This window comes from Crinia signifera, chromosome 19 (assembly GCF_055691185.1).
Source record: "Crinia signifera chromosome 19, ASM5569118v1, whole genome shotgun sequence".
Lineage (NCBI taxonomy): Eukaryota > Metazoa > Chordata > Amphibia > Anura > Myobatrachidae > Crinia > Crinia signifera.
The window spans coordinates 12,071,966-12,091,777 of NC_139226.1; the positions used below are offsets into that span (position 1 = coordinate 12,071,966).

General features: G+C 50.1%; 1 protein-coding gene across 2 annotated transcripts in view; it reads right to left on the bottom strand.

Annotated features, from left to right (window-relative positions):
• Positions 1-19,812, bottom strand: part of SCN1B (sodium voltage-gated channel beta subunit 1) — a 63,584-nt gene that overhangs the window by 35,477 nt on the left and 8,295 nt on the right. Inside the window, exons 1-2 of one of the 2 annotated variants that reach the window (XM_083162045.1) lie at positions 16,787-16,873; positions 15,598-15,658 (exon numbers count right to left, since the gene is read on the bottom strand). The exons of the other annotated variant lie outside the window; for it this stretch is intronic. Of the exons in view, the coding sequence (XP_083018171.1) occupies positions 15,598-15,658; positions 16,787-16,858 (133 nt within the window). The 5' untranslated portion in view covers positions 16,859-16,873. Of the gene's footprint in view, positions 1-15,597; positions 15,659-16,786; positions 16,874-19,812 lie in introns of those variants that run through there. 2 annotated transcript variants of the gene reach the window in all.

The following is a 19,812-nucleotide window of genomic DNA, read 5'->3' on the forward strand; positions in this document are numbered from 1 at the left end:
CTATGGGTAATGTTATTGATAAGCTGTCAGAGGAGATCCTGGCATTTCGGTGCAGGGCTCTGGTTCATATGCATAAAACTTCTTAGCTAGTTTATACCATATTCCTCATTTCATGCCCCCCCCCCCCCCCCCGATGCATTTGTTAGCTGTACACAAAGCTGATGTAACGAGATGTGTTTGGGAAAATTGCAACATAAGCGCAAATAAGCCTAATGGTAAATCCATCGTCTGCGGGCGATAAGAACCGTGGTCTCTGTTCTTTATACAGGGTTAGATGCATTGTGCGCGTGTTTCAAAAGCTGTAGTAAAACACATGCAATTAACGACAGGTAATTATCTTGATATTTCTTTCTGTTCTATAACATAATACATAGTATACATAGTAGTCACACCCTGCTGCTCTTTTTGCATTACAGAAGTGTCGGCAAATATGTATATACAGATATACAGTACATAGGGGGTCATTCTGATTCTCTCGCATTAATGCGAGTCCGGCTCCGTCCCAAGGTTTTGGGGACTGCGCATGTCCATGTTCTATTATGCACATGTGCCTCTCCCTTTGCAGGGGGCGGGGCCGGAGGAGGACGGTGGCGGGGACGGGGATCGCACAGCATTTTATGTGCGTTCCCATAAACCACTGGGCATTTCCATGGGTACATGGGCAGGCTGATGTCACTGGACGTCAGCCACCTGCCCTGTCTTCGACCAGGCACACGCAGTTCCGACTGACTTCTATATGCGGAAGGCAGAAGAAATTATTTGATGTTTGGCGTCTAATGAATGATTTCTCCTGCTGCGGAGGCATGCGAGGGGGTGTGTCTTCATTACACACACACACACCCCTGTATGCTAATTAGGGAAATCGGTGGTGGCACGGGGGCGTACAGACGTGTGGCCATACAGAGAAGGACAGTACTGTACATCCATATTAATAATGATAATAGTACAGTTCCATTACAGCAGATAGCATCTGCGTCCGATGGTGATCAGCGCTTTTCTGGGCACACCCACCTTTTCGTTGTCACGCCGGGGAAATGCTGGGCATCCCCATGTGGCAGCCCCCTGCCCGCCCCACTATGGGCGCATGCGTATTTTCGCATTCGCACATTGGGTCTGCACATGTATTTTCACTGATACGCATGCGCAGATCCGCACCATCGGACCCTGGAGGGTAAATATGAACCGTAATCAGGCCCTCTATCTGGACTTCCGTCTTAACCCCTTCAGTGGCACTCCCCAGAATTTTCCGGGTTATGCTCCAGTGCGCAGACTGGCAAACCCGGAAAATTATCGGGAGTGTCACTTCCTGCGGTCCCTCCCGCCTCGCCATCCAGCGCCGCTGAGCTGAGCGCTGAGATCAGCACTACACTCAGCTTCAGCCGCTGCCTGGCCCCCGCTGCCTGGCCCTGCCTCCTTCCCCCGGCTGTGTGCGTCGGGACCTTGTAACATCACGACGCACACAGCCGGGTTGCAGGAGCTAGGGGGCAGGGCCAGGCAGTGGCTGATGGACTGTTCAGTGGCGCTACCCGGACCCGGGGGTTACAGTGGTGGGATTTTTTTAGTGAATGCTCCACAGAAAAAACTTGCCCAGTGGGGAGCGCTCCCTAAAAAAACACACCACTGAAGGGGTTAATATATCAATATTTTCATGTAAGACTAGCAGCAGCCTCTGTACACTGGGAAAGGAATAAAAAGAGCTAGTGTCACTGGTCACCTGAGAGAGGGGGGCCCGGGGTACAGTACCCCCTGCGTCCTCCCCCTTCATCTGGCTGAGTAATGCCATATGCATGCACAGGTGTGATAAGAAGGCTTCCGGATTTATGACTCACGCTCTGTACGTACGCCAGCCACAGTATACAGCAGGGGTTCCCAATCTTTTTTGATTCACGGCACCCTAGAGTATCAGAATTTTTTCACGGCACCCCTAGGCCCAAAAAAAAATAATTAGATTGGGTTTATCTGTGATTCTTAGGTTCAGTCATTTGGTAAAGGGCAGAATTTGCTTCTGTTTGTACACGTTTTATTATTGGCAGCCACCAGCATTGCTTTTGCTCATAAATAATTAACCATTAATAATTTGAGTTGGTCCTGGACTACCAACCCAGGGCACCCCTGCATGTGTCCCGAGGCACCCCAGGGAGCCACGGCACTCAGTTTGGGAACCACTGGTATACAGGATAACAGTAACAGAAGAGAAGGGGTTAAGATGAGTCCATATCATCTCCCTGGAAACTATTGTATAATCCTTTCTATTAAGGCTCCATTCCCGGGAAGTCTACTTGTACCCGTGGACACAGATCAAATATCCCTATATTAAAATAGCCCAGTAATTTGCTTATCCCAGTCAGTTAGCGAAGTACACAGCCAACCTGACCTTTGGTGAGTACATATTGGCTGCAGTTACTTATTCCCATGCAGCCCCCGAGCTGTCCGTGGTCTGATTACAGTGGGAAGGGGCTTATTTATCATCAGTGACTTGTGGGCTGTGGCAGTGGTAACTACAGTATCTTGAGATGCAGATGACCACCTCAGGGTCACAACATTACACATTACACATCTCCTATATATTTGGCTACATCTGTCACTCAAAGTGGGTGTCTGTGTCTATAACGCTCTGTTCCTGGACTTTCCTCTTAATGGCCCTTATTCTGATCGGTGCGGATATTCCCGCTTGCGTACGGCCCGCCGATGTTTATCGTCTGCGCATGTGCAGAGGTCACTCTGCGCATGTGCAGGCGATTTCGCCGCATGGATTCTTTATACGCCGCACAGGGGGCGTAGAGGGGCGTGAGGGGCTACTTAGCCTCATTACCCTATGCATACGCCCCCCGTTTCATGGGCGTTCCCATGCAAACGCGGGGCGTATGCATGGTAATGAGGCCGTGACGCGTGGGTACGGGGCGGGCATCTGACATCGCCGGATGTCAGCTGCCCGCCCCCATACATGATTTCACACGGACAAGTGTCCGTGTGGTCTTGTGTTGCGGGACCTGGTGGAGCGTGCGGCCCTGCATTCGATGTTCGACGACCATCGAATGCAGGGGCAGCTCCCAAGACGGAGGAGGCGTATCCCCGTCCAATTTCATGCGGATCGCCACATATCCGCGTACGGACGGCAGGTGGCGATCCGTATGGAAGGCGGGGATTCGCCTGCACGGTTGCGGCCGCATATTCTGATCGGGCCGCACCGATCAGAATAAGGGCCAATGTGTGATTGCCTTCATCTGTGCTGAACACCTTTCTGAGAAATTAACCTGTTTAAAACAGGTGATGGCAATCATACATTAAGGGGAAGTCTAGAAACAGAGCATTGTGTCCCTCCTGGAGAGGGTCATGTTGGGAGGTATGTGACAGAGAACCAGCCCAGTGAGCCCACAGACAGTGCCAGACACCCGCTGCCTTCCCATGTTGCCCAGCACTGCTACTCCACAGCCACCAGGTGAGCGCCCCCCTCCCGCGATTTGCGGCAAAACCTCCCCCCCTGCGCGCCCCCCCCCTCCCGCGATTCGCGGCAAAAACACCCGCTCCCCCGCGACACCCCCTACCGCGATTCGCAGCAAAAACACAACCGCGACCCCCCCTCCCGCGATTCGCTGCAAAAAGAACCCCCCCACGACCCCTCCCGCAATTCGCGGCATAACCACCACCCCGCGACCCCCCCCTCCCGCGAATCGCGGCAAACCCTCCCCCGTGACCCCCCCCTCCCGCGAATCGCGGCAAACCCCCCCTGCGACCCCCCTCCCGCGATTCGCGGCACCCCCCGTGACCCCCCACCTCCCGCAATTCGTGGCAACCCCCCACCGGAACCCCTGTGAACCCCGCCCTCCCGCGATTCGCGGCACCCACCCCCGCGACCCACTCTCCCGCAATTCGCGGCAGCTCCAGAATTAAATTGCACATGGAAAACACTGACATGGCTATGGTCGACAATGAAAAAGGTTGACATGATTTTTTGAAGTTTTTTTGTCATTTTTTGAATATTTTCATATTCATTCTCATGTGTCGACATGGACACCAATGAAGTGCCACACTTATGTCAACATTTACATGTGTTGACCTTTCTGTGTTGATTTTTTTCTTGTGGCGATTCGCGTCACACCCCCCGCAACCCCCCCTTTACATGTGTTGACCTTTCTGTGTTGATTTTTTCTTGTGGCGATTCGCGTCACACCCCCCCCCCACCCCCCCCCACAACCCCCCCTCCTGCAATTCGCGGCACCCCCCGCGACCCCCCCTCCTGCAATTCGCGGCACCCTCCGCGACCCCCCCTCCCGCGATTCGCGGACACCTAAGTTGCAATACAGGGCATCTTTCATACAATTCTAACCATATTTCTCATATACAAATGTTCATTGCGGCAAACCCCCCCTGCGACCCCCCTCCCGCGATTCGCGGCACCCCCCGTGACCCCCCACCTCCCGCAATTCGTGGCAACCCCCCACCGGAACCCCTGTGAACCCCGCCCTCCCGCGGCACCCACCCCCGCGACCCCCCCTCCCGCAATTCGCGGCAGCTCCAGAATTAAATTGCACATGGAAAACACTGACATGGCTATGGTCGACAATGAAAAAGGTTGACATGAGTTTTTGAAGTTTTTTTGTCATTTTTTGAATATTTTCATATTCATTCTCATGTGTCGACATGGACACCAATGAAGTGCCACACTTATGTCAACATTTACATGTGTTGACCTTTCTGTGTTGATTTTTTTCTTGTGGCGATTCGCGTCACACCCCCCCGCAACCCCCCCTCCCGCGATTCGCGGCACCCCCTGTGACCCCCCACCTCCCGCAATTCGTGGCAACCCCCCACCGGAACCCCTGTGAACCCCGCCCTCCCGCGATTCGCGGCACCCAACCCCGCGACCCCCCCCCCTCCCGCAATTCGCGGCACCCCCCGTGATTCGCAGCAGCTCCAGAATTAAATTGCACATGGAAAACACTGACATGGCTATGGTCGACAATGAAAAAGGTTGACATGAGTTTTTGAATTTTTTTTTGAATATTTTCATATTCATTCTCATGTGTCGACATGGACACCAATGAAGTGCCACACTTATGTCAACATTTACATGTGTTGACCTTTCTTGTTGATTTTTTCTTGTGGCGATTCGCGTCACACCCCCCCCACCCCCCCCCACAACCCCCCCTCCTGCAATTCGCGGCACCCCCCGCGACCCCCCCTCCTGCAATTCGCGTCACCCTCCGCGACCCCCCCTCCCGCGATTCGCGGACACCTAAGTTGCAATACAGGCATCTTTCATACAATTCTAACCATATTTCTCATATACAAATGTTCACAAATTAAGGGGGCGCAGCCCCTTACGACGGTGTGAAGAGCGCCCGTAGGGCGCGATGAATCACCTAGTTACACAATATGCTTTGATTTTTGGGTCCAGGAGGTGGTGCGGTGATAAACAGTTTTTACAAGCCCCATCCCCTTTCTACAGACCTGTGTTCCCCTAGGAAGTGGGATCCGGGATATCTACCTACTGTTCCAGGGTTTCGGAGGACTATCTGAAACACGGGGTGTGCCAGTGGTGTCCATACCTTTTTGAACACTGGGGGGTAGATTTAACGCGCCGCTATAATACTTCTTGCTTCGCCTCATTAGGAGGGGAGAGTGACAAGATGTACTAACATCTTGCCTGCTGTAGTGGGGGAGCGCTAACTCTCCCCCTCCGGCGATGCCTCCTCCAGCTGACAGAGCATCAGTTAATACTGACGCGCTGTCTCCTTCCCCCCAGCTGGCTGTACTGCACATGCGCGGGATCCTGATACTCACGCGAGATCACCAGCGCAGCTCAGAGCCAGCAGCAGGGACAGCGCTGTCCCTGCTGTGGGCATAGGGCATCGCCGCCAGCAGCTGTCGAAGTCGATAGCTGCAGGGGGTGGAACGGTCAGTGATGCTTATATACTGTAGCGCAGCGATGCTGAACGTTCATACATTGGGTAGGAGGCAGGCGTGCAGTATAAAATATCGTAGCTGCGCTATGCTTCCTGCCCTGCACCACCGCACAGCGGGTGTCATAGATCAGGGGAAGCGCTATCCCCTGCCATAACGCACGGGGATAGCACATATTTCCCTGATTGACACTTCATAAATGTACCCGTGGGTGAGAATGATATATATAGTGCACCTGGGAAGGCAGTGCACCCGCCAAAAGGGGTCACTATGGGGGTCTGGAAATGTGGGCAACACCCCCCTGTTATGCCACTGGTGTCTGTCAGACCTTCTGGGAGAGTAGGTAACTATTAACATTTTGCAGAGTAGGAAACCTGAGCACCTGTGAGAACCACCGGGGGGGCCCTGTCCAAAGTCAATGGGCCAGATGTATCAAGCTTCAAAAAGTGATAAATGGAGAGTGATAAACAACCAGCCAATCAGTTCCTACCTGTCATGTTACAGGCTGGGTTTGAATAATGAGAGTTAGGAGCTGATTGGCTGGCTGTTTATCACTCTCCATTTTATGACTTTTTGAAGCTTAATACATCTGGCCCAATACTAACTGATAACTGATGTACGCTTATGTGGGGTAATCTCTGTACTGCGCCGTGGACACCTTGAGACACTATGAGGTAAACATACTAAGATGGGAGTGTTGTTGCCCATAGCAACAAAACAGACTTTTTTTTCTAGAAGGTTAAATGAAATAAGAAGTGGATTCTGATGGGCAACATCCCATCTTCTATAGAATTCCCATCTTAATAAATGTACCCCTTTGAAAATAAAAGATGATAATATAACAAATTTGGTGCTTGTGCAGTTTCGGGGCGCCAGCGCGCGCCCGCTCTAGCTTTGAATCCTGGCAGCTTGCCATACTGCCTTACTTCTCTAAGCTAAGTTAGTTACCTGAGCGCGGGATAGTGTTTTTAGCTGCAGTTATCGTGTCCCCGCGACCACCTTAGTCAGCGTAGCGTCCCTGTAGTCACTTAGTCGGAGGCAGCGTACACTGTTTCCGCGGACAGCGTAACGTAGTCAGTCAGAGCGGTACGCAGTTAGAGTAGTCAGTCAGCTGTAGGATTGTGTGTGAGACGGACGTACATGATGGTGAACCTGACTATCTTCTCTCTGCCCCAGACGGAGGAGGAGGCGGTGGCATTCCTGCAGGGCCACCAATTCCTGCCACACACCCAGACCTGCCCCAATGGTCACCCCATGAGGCTGAGTGTGAGGGAGCGGATGTGGCGCTGCCATATCCGCAGCTGCCGGAAAAAGGTCAGCGTCAGGTCAGCGCAGTGGTTCAGTGGGTGTCATCTGACATTTGTCACCCTGATCTGCTTCGTTTACTGCTGGGCTGAAGAGCTGACCAGCATCCGGTTCTGCGAGCGTCACCTGGGCATATCGCAGAAGACGATCGTCATGCACAATAATTTGATGCGGGAGGCCTGCACTGTTGATCTGCTATCGCAGCCTCGCCAGCACATTGGTGGCCCAGGCACCATCGTGGAGGTGGATGAGAACCTCTACGTCCAGCAAAAGAGCCACGTCGGCCGCATGCTGCCCCAGCAGTGGGTTTTCGGGGGCATCTCGAGGGAGACAGGCCAGTGCTTTATCACGGCAGTGCAGAGGCGTGATGCCAGCACGCTAATGGCTGCCATTGAGACCCACGTGGAACCGGGTACCACTATCTACAGCGACTGCTGGAGGGCATATAACACGCAGCCAGTGTGAACCACCGGTACCACTTTGTGAATCCGGACATCGGGGTTCACACCCAAAATATCGACTGTGGGGATTGTGCAAATGGCGCAATAAGAGCCAAAGGGGGACCGCGCGTCATCACCTGGACTCGTATCTCCAGGATTTCATCTGGAGGAAGAGCGCAGAGGATCCCTTCAAGCGCATCCTGCACGCGCTGACCCTGCTCCCCCAAGTAGACAAAGTCGACGCCGCAGAGCCAGAGTCGGCAGCGTCCACTTCAGCACCTTCCAGTTCAAGTGCTGATGATGGCACTGCAGTTCCTTAATAATGACTTCTTTCCAGATTTTCTACTTTTTTATGTATTTTATTGTTCTTAAAATTACTTGTATTGTTATTTAGAAATTTTTCCACATTCTTCTTCTTTATCATTCACTGAAAAACAGTTAACAGTTAACACGTCATCATTACTGTCCCAGGTGTATCATTTTACAGGTGTGAATGTGTTCCTGAAACACCCCCACCATCCACGCCATCCCGAAGCGTGGCGAATGCAGCGAGCCCTGTGAGGGGATGCGGTACGCATCCTCCCGACCTTTTCATACCCCCGCTATCCACGTCGAGTTGACGTTAGAAAGTGTGGCGAGCCCGAAGCGAGAGCTGTTACGTCGACTAGTGTCAATGTGAACAGGTTTAATAGTGTTTTGCACACTGCACCCCTATGTACCCCTATACCCAACTACATTTAGACGCTTTAGCGTCTAAAGTTAGATGGACCCTTCTTAGCGTTTTGCAGAGAGTCTAATTTAGACACTTTAGTGTCTAAATTTAGCATCTACATTTTAGACATCCCTAACGTAGCTGACAACATAGTTCAAGCTGGCGCCATGAAACTACACAAGTAAGGCAGCTGGTGATCTGCCAGAATTCAAAGCTTGAAAGAGCGGGCGCACGCTGGCGTAAGGCAGTTTGGCAAGCTGCCAGGATTCAAAGCTAGAGCGGGCGTGCGCTGGCGCCGTGAAATTACACAAGTACCCAAATTTCTTATACATTTCTTATAAATCTTATAAATAGCTGTATTTGGAAACAGTTTCAAAACCGCTAGAAGAAAGCAGAATATGTAACCTCCGTCCGCGTTTCCTTGACCTAAAAACATCTTTTGCCAACCTGCAGCTTCGTCTCTCCCGGGAGTTTAGCAAAACAGCACAAAACACGCACATGAGTATACACATGCTGTGCGCCACCCTTGGTGATTGGTGCACTATCTCTCTATTATCGCTACCTCTGTAGTATTACACACTTGGCAGTGCCAAATTTCCCATTAGGCAAGTAAGGCACGTGTTTGGGGGCGGCACTTGGATGCATGTGATAGTACTATCAGCCTGAAATGTACCAGTAACTGCAAAATGTTCCACTGTACTGCACCAGGTTCCATCTTAAATAGAGTGTAAATGGATAGGACATGCATATACTGCCCCTGTAAGTTGTCCTACTTAGTAAATATGTATACATAATAACAAATACAAAATGTTACAGTTGGTGGCTTTTTTTATTATTCTATTAAATTGGCATCAAATGAGGGCTTATAACTAATCAATAAAAATAAAACAATTAGGCAGGGGGGGGCATTATTTTTGTGCCTACGGGCGCCCTCACCCCTAAATTCGCCCCTGACACTTGGCAGTAGCGCAGTCTCCCTTGGGGGAAAACAACACGGTACAGTAACCAGGACTGAAGCGAATAACTCATTTGATGGAATCCAATGAAGTTTCTTTTGTTTAATGTTCTATCGTTACCTATCAGGACAGCTCATTCTGTAACATAGGCTTGGCAACAGAGCTGACACTCTGGCACAGTGGGACTTCTGCTCTCTCTCTTTCTTTGCAGTGCACCGGTGTGGTTACAGCACCGTAATCACACACCTGTAATCAGAACTGCCATCGGTGGGGGGGGATGCTGGGGCCCAATCCCAGGCAATGAGGGGACCCATAACTAGTACTTACCAATGGGATCCAATGGGATTCTGACAGTCGGTATGACTGTCTGGATCCTGAGCACCAAGACATTAACTACACCTATTACATGGGGTGTTTCACCATCCAGTAGAGCCCTTACCCTCAAACATGGGTCACTCAATAGCACAGCACCAAATCTAGTAAGCACCACATCCACTCCCCTGTTGGAAATCAGCATTGCACCAAAGCTCAGTTTATTTCCTCGTCTAGACCCCAGTTCCAGATCGAATAAATTAATTTGATTTAATTAAGTCAATTTTCTCAGCAACACAACAATATTAATGGTCTAAGTACTTTACTGTGATAACTAAACAGATTTAATTAATAATGGACAATTAAAATGACTGAAACTGTTTCCAACATTTACAGCTGAGAAAACGTTAAAACTACAGAATATTTTTCCGATTCTACGTCTGGCTGCGGTTTCACTGGAGGAATGTGCCACGTATTCTGCACAGAATTACCCCTATCGTTAGGAATCGTCATCAATGGTCACTGTTGAAGGTGCACCGGTGCTTAAATTTCCTGGCATGAAATTACTGATAGGGACCCATTGATGACCATCCTTCCATAGGGCCGAGTAACTGCTGGACCAATCAGGAACAGAGGTGGGGCTTAGTGGCATGCTGGGGGAAGCTCGATGCTCCATCAAACTTCTGCCATCACTGACAAAAATCGTTCACCACCAGGGGCAAACCATGGATGCCCGAATGCCAGCACTACTATCCTACTGGCTAAGGAATATAATGCTGATTATATGTCACTGGCCAAAACACCCACTGAACCCATCTCTGGTAACTATTAGGGTGCCTGCCCCATATCTCCTTTGCATTCTCTCTATAATGATGTAAGTTACCACCAGTAATGAAGTACATTTGTCTAACTGCCTATAATGCACTTGGGGCCTAATTCTACAACCCTCAGACCTGGGCGAATTTGGCCCGTTCCGACGTTTGTGGGTCTGCGCATGCCCAAGCTTGATTTGCGCATGTGTAGACCCCTGCAACGAACGGCATCGTTGAGTTACACACTTGCCGGGCCGTTGTGGGGAGAGAGGGCGGGGGGTGGACGGGAGCGGTGACGGAGCTGAACCATGGGAATGGGCAGAGTTTTATGGGAGAAAACGCTGGGCATTATCATGGGGGTGCGGGCGGGCCGATTCCTGCTAGGGAGGGCGGCTGGCATCAGAGGACTTCAGCTGCCTGCCCCGTCTTTCTACTAGCGCTCACAGTCGAAGGCAGGAGAAATCATTCGATAATTGGCGACCATCGAATGACTTCTCCTGAGAGGAGAGGCATATGAGAGGATGTGTTCTTGTACACATCCCCTTGTACGGTACCGAGGGGATTATGCGGCAGTAGAGCAGGTATTTGGCCAGGCGGCGGGCGGCATCGCTGCTTACTGAGCCATCCTGAATAGGAGGGCCTGGTACTTGTTTCCTAGAAGGGCGCCCATCGCGGGCATCGCATGTACATCGCATGCCATTATAATGGCATGCGATGCGACCGATGCAATGGCCGCGATTTTACATAGAAATGCATGGTAAAATGTAAATCGCATGCAGCCAAAAAATTGCATGCGATGCGACCGACGCGATTACCGATTTTACATAGGGAACAATGTTCAATGGCCCAATTGACCCGATTTTACATAGGGAACAATGTTAAATGGCGCACAGACCCCAAATAGCCACCCTGAAGTGTGAAATGGCCCCCCCCAATTGTTAACGCCACCCCACGATCAACGTGAACCCAAAGCGTGGCAAACGCAGTGAGCCCGCAAGGGGCGGCGGTACGCGTCCTCCGACCTTTTCATACCCCCACTATCCACGTCGGCGTGGAGTCGAGAATAGAAAGTGTGGCGAGCGCAGTGAGCCACCGAGCCCGAAGCGTGGCGAGCACAGCATGCCCCGCGAGGGGACGTGGAATACGAGCCCGAAGCGTGGCGAGCGCAGCGAGCCCTGCGAGGGGACGTGGAATACATGTTAAGTAATCAGTGTCCGCTCGCCACGCTTTGGGAGAGTGTTCCGCGTCCCCTAGCGGGGCTCGCTACGCTCGCCACGATTCGGGCTTGGTTGCACGCTGCGCTCGCCACAATTTCTATTCTCAACTCCACGCCGACGTGGATAGTGGGGGTATGAAAAGGTCGGAGGATGCGTACCGCCGCCTCTCGCGGGCTAGCTGCGGGCTAGCTGCGCTCGTCACGCTTCGGGTTGACGTTGATCGTGGGGTGGCGTTAACAATTGGGGGGGCCATTTCACACTTCAGGGTGTGTATTTGGGGTCTGTGGGCCATTTAACATTGTTCACTATGTGAAATCGGGTCAATTGGGCCATTTAACATTGTTCCCTATGTAAAATCGCGGTAATCGCGTCGGTCGCATCGCATGCGATTTTTTGGCCGCATGCGATGCGACCAACGCAATTATTTTCCTTGCGATGCCTAAGATCAAAATCGTGGGCGCCCTTCTAGGAAACAAGTACCGAGGGCCTTACTGTATGCAGCTACTGTGGTTCTTTGTATCCTCTGGGCCATATAAATAAAAGTTAATTGTTGGAATATCTGTCAGCATTCCAACGCAGTATTTATTTGTTGGGACCGTTCGCTGCTCCATCAGAGCCTTAAGGTAGAGAACATGGACCCAGTCCCCAGGATCCAGCCGCCACCACATCTTGCACCCATCGTGCTATGTTTGCTGGGTTTGCTAACACTGTTATTTTTCTGGCATTTTAAATGCTCCCCTCAGTTAATGTTAATGTCTGTAGCCCAGAGGATAAGTCTAAAGAATTTCATTTGCTCATTTAGAACAGAGAGATTGTATTATACTGCGTAGTGGGTGTATTGCATGAGAGGGCTTCTGCTGCGGATGAGCGAAACCCTTCACTGGAATATTAGCATTTGGCTGTAACAAACGTGCTCAGAATCCTAAATCGTCTCTCAGCCTTTAGTGCTCGTTGGGCCACAGTCAGCTAAGCAGAAAAGCAAGTTACTTTTTGTGTCTGGAACAAACCATTGGGCCGATTGCGAACAAAACAGCTTACAGAGCACCTGAGATGCTGCTCGCCGCCAGTGCAAACGCATTCCCCTCCTCCATCGCCAATTCCTCCCTGTAACATGCAAGGGGGTGTGTAACGAAAACACATCCCCTCGCCTGCATTTCTCTGCAGGGTAAATACTGGTTGCTTTTGCATGTAGCCCACTTTATATTTGCACAGCAACTTAGTTTGAACACACCCCACCCAAATCTAACTCTCTCTGCACCCAAATCTAACTCCCTGCAGAGCAGCATGGTTTTTCTCATTTGTGTGCTCTTTTGCTTTGTGTACCTTCACATTCCAGAAAATATTAATTTGCATATTCTGGATTATCCCATTCCACCTGAATAGTAGCTTGGTGACATTTTGTTGCAACATTTCCACCCTGGACAAGAATGTAATACATGTCCCCTCTGTTTTTCCTCTGTGTTAGATACAGTACAAATTGTTCAGCAAACACAAAAAACACTAGATTGACAATGAAATTCAGCATCAAGGACAGGAACGCTCACTTTGATAGATTCAGAATAATGAACATGTGTTCCGAATTACAGTATATACAGTATAACATGGATATGCATTCCCTAAAAATACAATAAAAAATGCTGGTAATTGAGGTTGATATAAATACAACTAATAGAATATGCTTTCAAGTATTTCTGGGAGAAATGTGGCCCCACCCACTGTGGCACATTGCAGTGAGCGGGGCTGAAATAATGAAATTCATAATGCCAAGGACTTCCATTCCTGGACTTTCCCCAGCAGGATATACTGTACCAGAGGGGCTCTAGATTGGCAAAAGAGGCAGCAAAGTGCCATGACATGGTGCTCCACCCCTACGTGATGTCCCATGTTGTGATGTCACTTGTAGGTGTAGAGCAATGGTCCTGCAGGAACAATTCACAGAGGGCTGATGCTTAGGGAAGTCCTCCCTGCACATCAGCATGTTCTTGCTGCAGAGTCTGGTGTAGGTATCAGCAGTAGGAGCCAGAGGTGGCTCCCCCTCTCTGTCCGGGCCTGGGAATCCAGCCCGGGATTCCCTCCCTGATGGCAGCCCTGCAGAGGGGGGCAGTGAAAATGTATTAAGCACGTATGACTTGAGAGGTGTGCATACAGGGTATGAGCATTCCCCTGTTCTGAAGAGCGGTGCTAATTGCTGCCCCACTCCACCGCTCGGCTACAGGCTGGCAGCGAGCAATAGCCTACGCTGACCCACAAATACCATATTTGTACATAATCCATTGGGTCTGCGTAATAAAATCTGTATTTGGTCCATAACACAAACAGTCACTAGGAATGGGGAATCGCATATACTGTACTATATTATACAGGATGAGATGTCATACTGTCCTCATATGCAGAACTGGAACAGGATTTTAGCATAGAACAGAAGTGGTACTGTGCAATCTGTCAATGTTGCAAGGCAAGGATATTAAAGGTATTGTACATTGTTGCACAATGTCTCCCTGGCAGGGCCGTCTTAACAGCAGTGTGGGTCCTTGGGCAAAGCAATGCACTCTGGGCCCTTACCCATTCTCCCCTCCTAGGGGTGGGGGGTGCTATCAGCAGTAGCTTTGATGTCCCACGGGTGGCAGGGGGTGCTCTATCTTCCATTCAACATGTAGGACCTGGAGCAGTCACTTCTGCTAATTACTCCATTACTGCACAGGTGGTGGGAGGGAGAACACTAACGTGTGGAAGGGGGCACTGAGCTGAATGAAGGGTCCCTTGTAAATGACTCCCAGGGAGGTAGGGGGTGTTTTATAAGCAGGTGAGGGTTGGATAATGGAGTGGGCTTAATATTCGTCATTTTCCGGTGGAAGGGCAGCTTGTTTGACTGCAGATATCGCCATTATCTGGAAATAGATTTCTTAGCCTTCAATAGTATAAAAACCTAGAGTCCCAACTCTCAGGAGGTGCTGGGGACTTGGGGATCAGAAATCAGGAGCCAGAGCAATCCATTGACAAAAATATAAAACCGTACACCCGGTACCTCTGGTTCTGGGCATGATAGAGACAAGCTGCTAGTATCCACAGAAAGGGGAAAGTCCCAGATTTTGGCTTATACTCTCAGAAAAACTCTGTCAGAGAAAACCTGAGAAATATGACTGGAAATTGCAATTAACAGCTCAGATGTGGACTGCTGCTTTGAAGTTGGCTATCTCCAGTTGCCCAGGGATGATTTTCAAAATTCTGGTATCCCTGGAAAAAGGGGATCCTCAGCTATCAAAATATGGTCCTTATACACCTGGGGCCCCTGGGCAAGTGCCCATTAAACCCATACCAATAGACGGCCCTGCTCCCTGGGGAAGGGAGGGGGTGGTTTGCAGATTGCCTAGGCTTGCATCTCTGTAGGGCTGAGGAGTACAGAGGAGGCTCAATCTCATCCCTCTGGGATACCACAGTCAATTTCCCTGATACATTAAGCAGCAAAGTGCTCCATGGTAATGTATACAACGTGGTATGTATCGAAACTTCCTCTATATGCCATGCAACTCTAGCACCCTGGCCCACAAAAAGTTTCTACAGCCCTGCTGAATGCACCACTTTTTAAGGTGACTTACATGGATTTCTGGGCCATGGCGGGCTGCAGGGCTGCAAATAAATGAATGTTCATAATTAATTTGTATCCATTGAAGAAGTATATGATTTAGATGAGACAGAGTGTTCTGTGTTATACAGTGTGTAACAATAACACTTAGAACACACAAAGAGACATGCAGTGGCGTAACTATAAATTTTGCTCCCCCCTGCCAAAATAGTTTCTGGCGCCCCCCTCTCCTCTTGATAATGCCCCTTACACATTATGCCACACACTGTAATACATAAGCATAACCCTCCCCATATCCCATAGCAAATACCACAATGACCCTTCCCAGTGCTTTACTAATAGAGAATAATGCTTACCCGCATGCTTCAAATTGTGTGTCATTTCACGCGGTCTTGTTTCTGTTGGTCTGTGCATCTTCTGACAGCAGCCGACAGGAGGCAGGGAGGCATGGATACACATGAGGAGATAGCAGAGGTACAGATGTGGAAGGCAATAGAGGAACACGAGAAGGATGCAGAGGAACACATGGAGGGGAAGGGGTCAGAGGTAGAGATATCATAGGGAGCAGAGCCATGGAAAGTGTGTGTGGGGGGGGGGGGGGTAACAGATAGAGGTGATGTACAGTATATATAGGAAAGTGAACAGAGGCACAGATAGCAGAGGGGACAAAGGCATAGAATGGGCAGGGGGCACACATGGGGTGGGCAGAAGCAGGGGCACACATGGGGTGGGCAGGAGCACATATAAGGTAGGCAGGAGCAGGGGCACATAGGGGGAGGGCAGGGGCACACATGGGGTGGGCAGGAGCACATATAAGGTAGGCAGGAGCAGGGGCACACAGGGGGTGGGCAGGAGCAGGGACACACATGGGGTGGGCAGGAGCAGGGGCAAACATGGGGTGGGCAGGGTAACACATGGGGTGGGCAGGAGCAGGGACACACATGGGGTGGGCAGGAGCAGGGGCAAACATGGGGTGGGCAGGGTAACACATGGGGTGGGCAGGAGCAGGGACACACATGGGGTGGGCAGGAGCAGGGGCAAACATGGGGTGGGCAGGGTAACACATGGGGTGGGCAGGAGCAGGGACACACATGGGGTGGGCAGGGGCACACATGGGGTGGGCAGGAGGAGGGACACACATGGGGTGGGCAGGGTAACACATGGGGTGGGCAGGAGCAGGGACACACATGGGGTGGGCAGGAGCAGGGGCACACATGGGGTGGGCAGGGTAACACATGGGGTGGGCAGGAGCAGGGACATACATGGGGTGGACAGGAGCAGGGGCACACATGGGGTGGGCAGGGTAACACATGGGGTGGGCAAGAGCAGGGACACACATGGGGTGGGCAGGAGCAGGGGCACACATGGGGTGGGCAGGATAACACATGGGGAGGGCAGGAGCAGGGACACACATGGGGTGGGCAAGAGCAGGGGCACACATGGGGTGGGCAGGATAACACATGGGGAGGGCAGGAGCAGGGACACACATGGGGTGGGCAAGAGCAGGGGCATAGCTATGGGACCTTGTTATAAGTTCATACTCACAGGCACTAGTGGAAGGAAGTAGCTGAAGTAGAAGAACGGAGGAGCTGTAGCAGCCAGGGGGCGGAGCAACATGTACAGGAGAAATGCAGAGCTGCTATGGGTCTTTAGTAACTCTCCTGCGAGGCTGCGACTCCTGAGTGGGGGAGGGGGGGTGCAGACACTAATAATAAAACAGCCCCCTGAGTTGCTTCCTGTGAGAAGCAAGTTTCATGCTGCCACGAGCAGCAGCAGCAGCAGCTGTGTCAGTCACTGTACTCAGTGTAATGTAACCCCCGGCGCCGGCTCCTGCTGATAATGAAAAGTGACTCTTAGAAAATGGCTGCCAAAACTGTCTGCAATACGGGGGCAGCCATTTTCTAAGTGTCACTTTTCATTATCAGCAGGAGCCGGCGCCGGGAGAGAGTGATGGGACAGGTGACCGCAGATGCGGTCGGGCAGCAGCGCAGCGGGTAACTATAGCACCGCAGCCCCCCCGGCGCCCATAGTTACTCTGCGCCTCCCCGCCACGGCGGGGGCTGCGGAGGCTTAGTTACGCCACTGGAGACATGTAATAAATACAGCGGGCATCAGAGGCGTAACTCAGGGAGACAATGGAGTCAACTGCCGCCGTGCTCCTGCTCACAACTGGGCACCTCTCCTCCCCTGCAAATTTTAATTTCTTAATTGAAAGCCTTCAATACATACATACATACTGTACTTACACACATGCATACATATATTTATATAAGGTGCTGTGTGTGTGTGGGGGGACCAATATTTATCTTGCCTCCGGGCAACTGGAGCGAACTTATGCCACTGGCGGGCATTTTGGGGGCAGAACGGGGCGTAGTTTGGACACATGGGCGGCTGGGCATATGCAGTCCAGATTGTCCATGTCTAAATATTCGGAGTTGTTCAGCAATCTCATCATTAATTTAAGACCTAAATGCTAAATTTAGCAGAATGAAAATGTTAGTTACTGAGGCAAGGCCCAGTAAGCGGTTAGTACATACAGTATGGGGGGTTATTGTGGTCTGTGTGCACGGACCATACGTTTGCACAGGGACCGATGTTTGGCATATGTGCATGCACAGCTGCATTTCTGCGCATGTGCAAACGCCGGTTGCATGTGGCCACAGCGAATGGACTGTATGCCGGGTGCACACCCAAAATTACGGTCGGGGGGCAGCGGCAGATAGTCACGCCTATGGGAACAACCCAGTGTTTCATGGGCGTTCCCATGGAAATCGCCCGGTTACGTCAGCTGCCCACCCACTTCCTTCTGACTGCCCACTCACATCTTAGGTTACCTCAGAGTAACCTTAGATGTGTGTGTGTCTTCCGCATCATACGATGGTCAGTGACCATCGAATGATGTGGGTGTTCCTCCACATGGGCTGCATCCATTCGCAGCCCATGTGAGTGTACGCAACGTGCAAGGGTGGAGGGCGGGTGACCCGGCATTCGCAGGGCAGCGTCTGGTGGTCCAAAGACATAACCCTGGTCTCAGGATCAAATCCCTGGTCTCATAGAATCATTTACCTGCAGGACTCTCCCTAACCCAATGTACGGAGACTACGTTATAACACAAAATAGAGCACAGACAAGTCCCAGGGCAGGTACTGGAACATTATCACACTCAGTGACCCACTGTAACATAAGATCTCCACCCATACACTGCAACACAGATGGCCGCAGCACCTGTCACCTGAATATAAGGCAAACTCGTGGACAGAAGCAAAACAATCCCCCCTTCCCTCTCCCCTCTGTAACACTCACCCCAAGAGCTCTGCACTAGTAATATACAATATACTGTACACAGCACAGCAGATTATCCTACGCTATGGGCAGTGCCGGCAGCTTGGGGGTATAATATTACCACATCATTCTCATACTTTTACATTTAAAGGAACAAAGCACCAGTGGTTGGTTAGGATTTAGCTACTTATTTATTTGTTTAATTATGTACTCATTAATATATTTACTTATTTATTTATATATTTACTTTCTTATTTATATGTTTACTTATTTATATATTTACTTATTTATATATTTACGAAGTCCCCAGATGACGAAACGCGTTGGGCATGGCCTAAACTGACAACGCTGTGCTTTTGAAGTTCCTAACCACGAAGGCCCTGGCGGCAGCGGCGAAAAGGCTGGTAACTGCTATTCAAGTCGTTGGTGCTATTCACCGTGTTGGATATCACTGTGGCAAGCTGTTTGCTGTTATCTATGATGTATGTGAGCCTGCACTTTTAGTAAAATTTGTTTTACACTTTGCTCATATCTGCGCTTTTTCTCCAATTTCTTTCTACATGTGATTGGGACAATTAAAGCTAAGTTCTGGCTTTATTTGGAGAGAGCTGTACTACATCCTGACCCAAGGACGCACTCCTATTTTCTGAAGCTTGTGGCTGTGCGCAGTCTGGATCTACATTTTGTCTATATTTACTTTCTTATTTATATTTTTAAGCCCTGTACACATGCATCGATTTTTCCCGATTTTCAATTTGATTTTGCCTATAGAAGCAAAATCGAATCAAATCCTAAACAAAATCGAATGGTTTTTGTGTCACTTTCGATCTACATTCGATGCGATGCGCGCTCCCGTTTTCACAAAATCGACCAGAAAAATCTTCTGTGCAGCCAAGGAAATATCGAATTCGATCTAGTAAATCGAATGTGCACAATGTACCATGAATGTATATCAAATTTGATATCGAATTCGATATATAATGCAAAAGTACAGATCTAATGCCAAATCGAATGGAAAGATCTAATGCCAGATCTAATAGAAAATCGAATCTAACATCGAATCAAAAGCAAATTGATGTGTGTGTACAGGGCTTTAGATTCAATTTTCTATTAGATCTGGAATCGAATGTAGATCGAAAGTCACACAAAAACCATTCGATTTTGTTTAGAATTCTTCTATAAGCTTCTATAAGCAAAATCGAATAAAAAATCAGGAAAAATCGATGCATGTGTACAGGGCTTAACATCGAATCAAATGCAAATCGATGTGTGTGTACAGGGCTTTACTT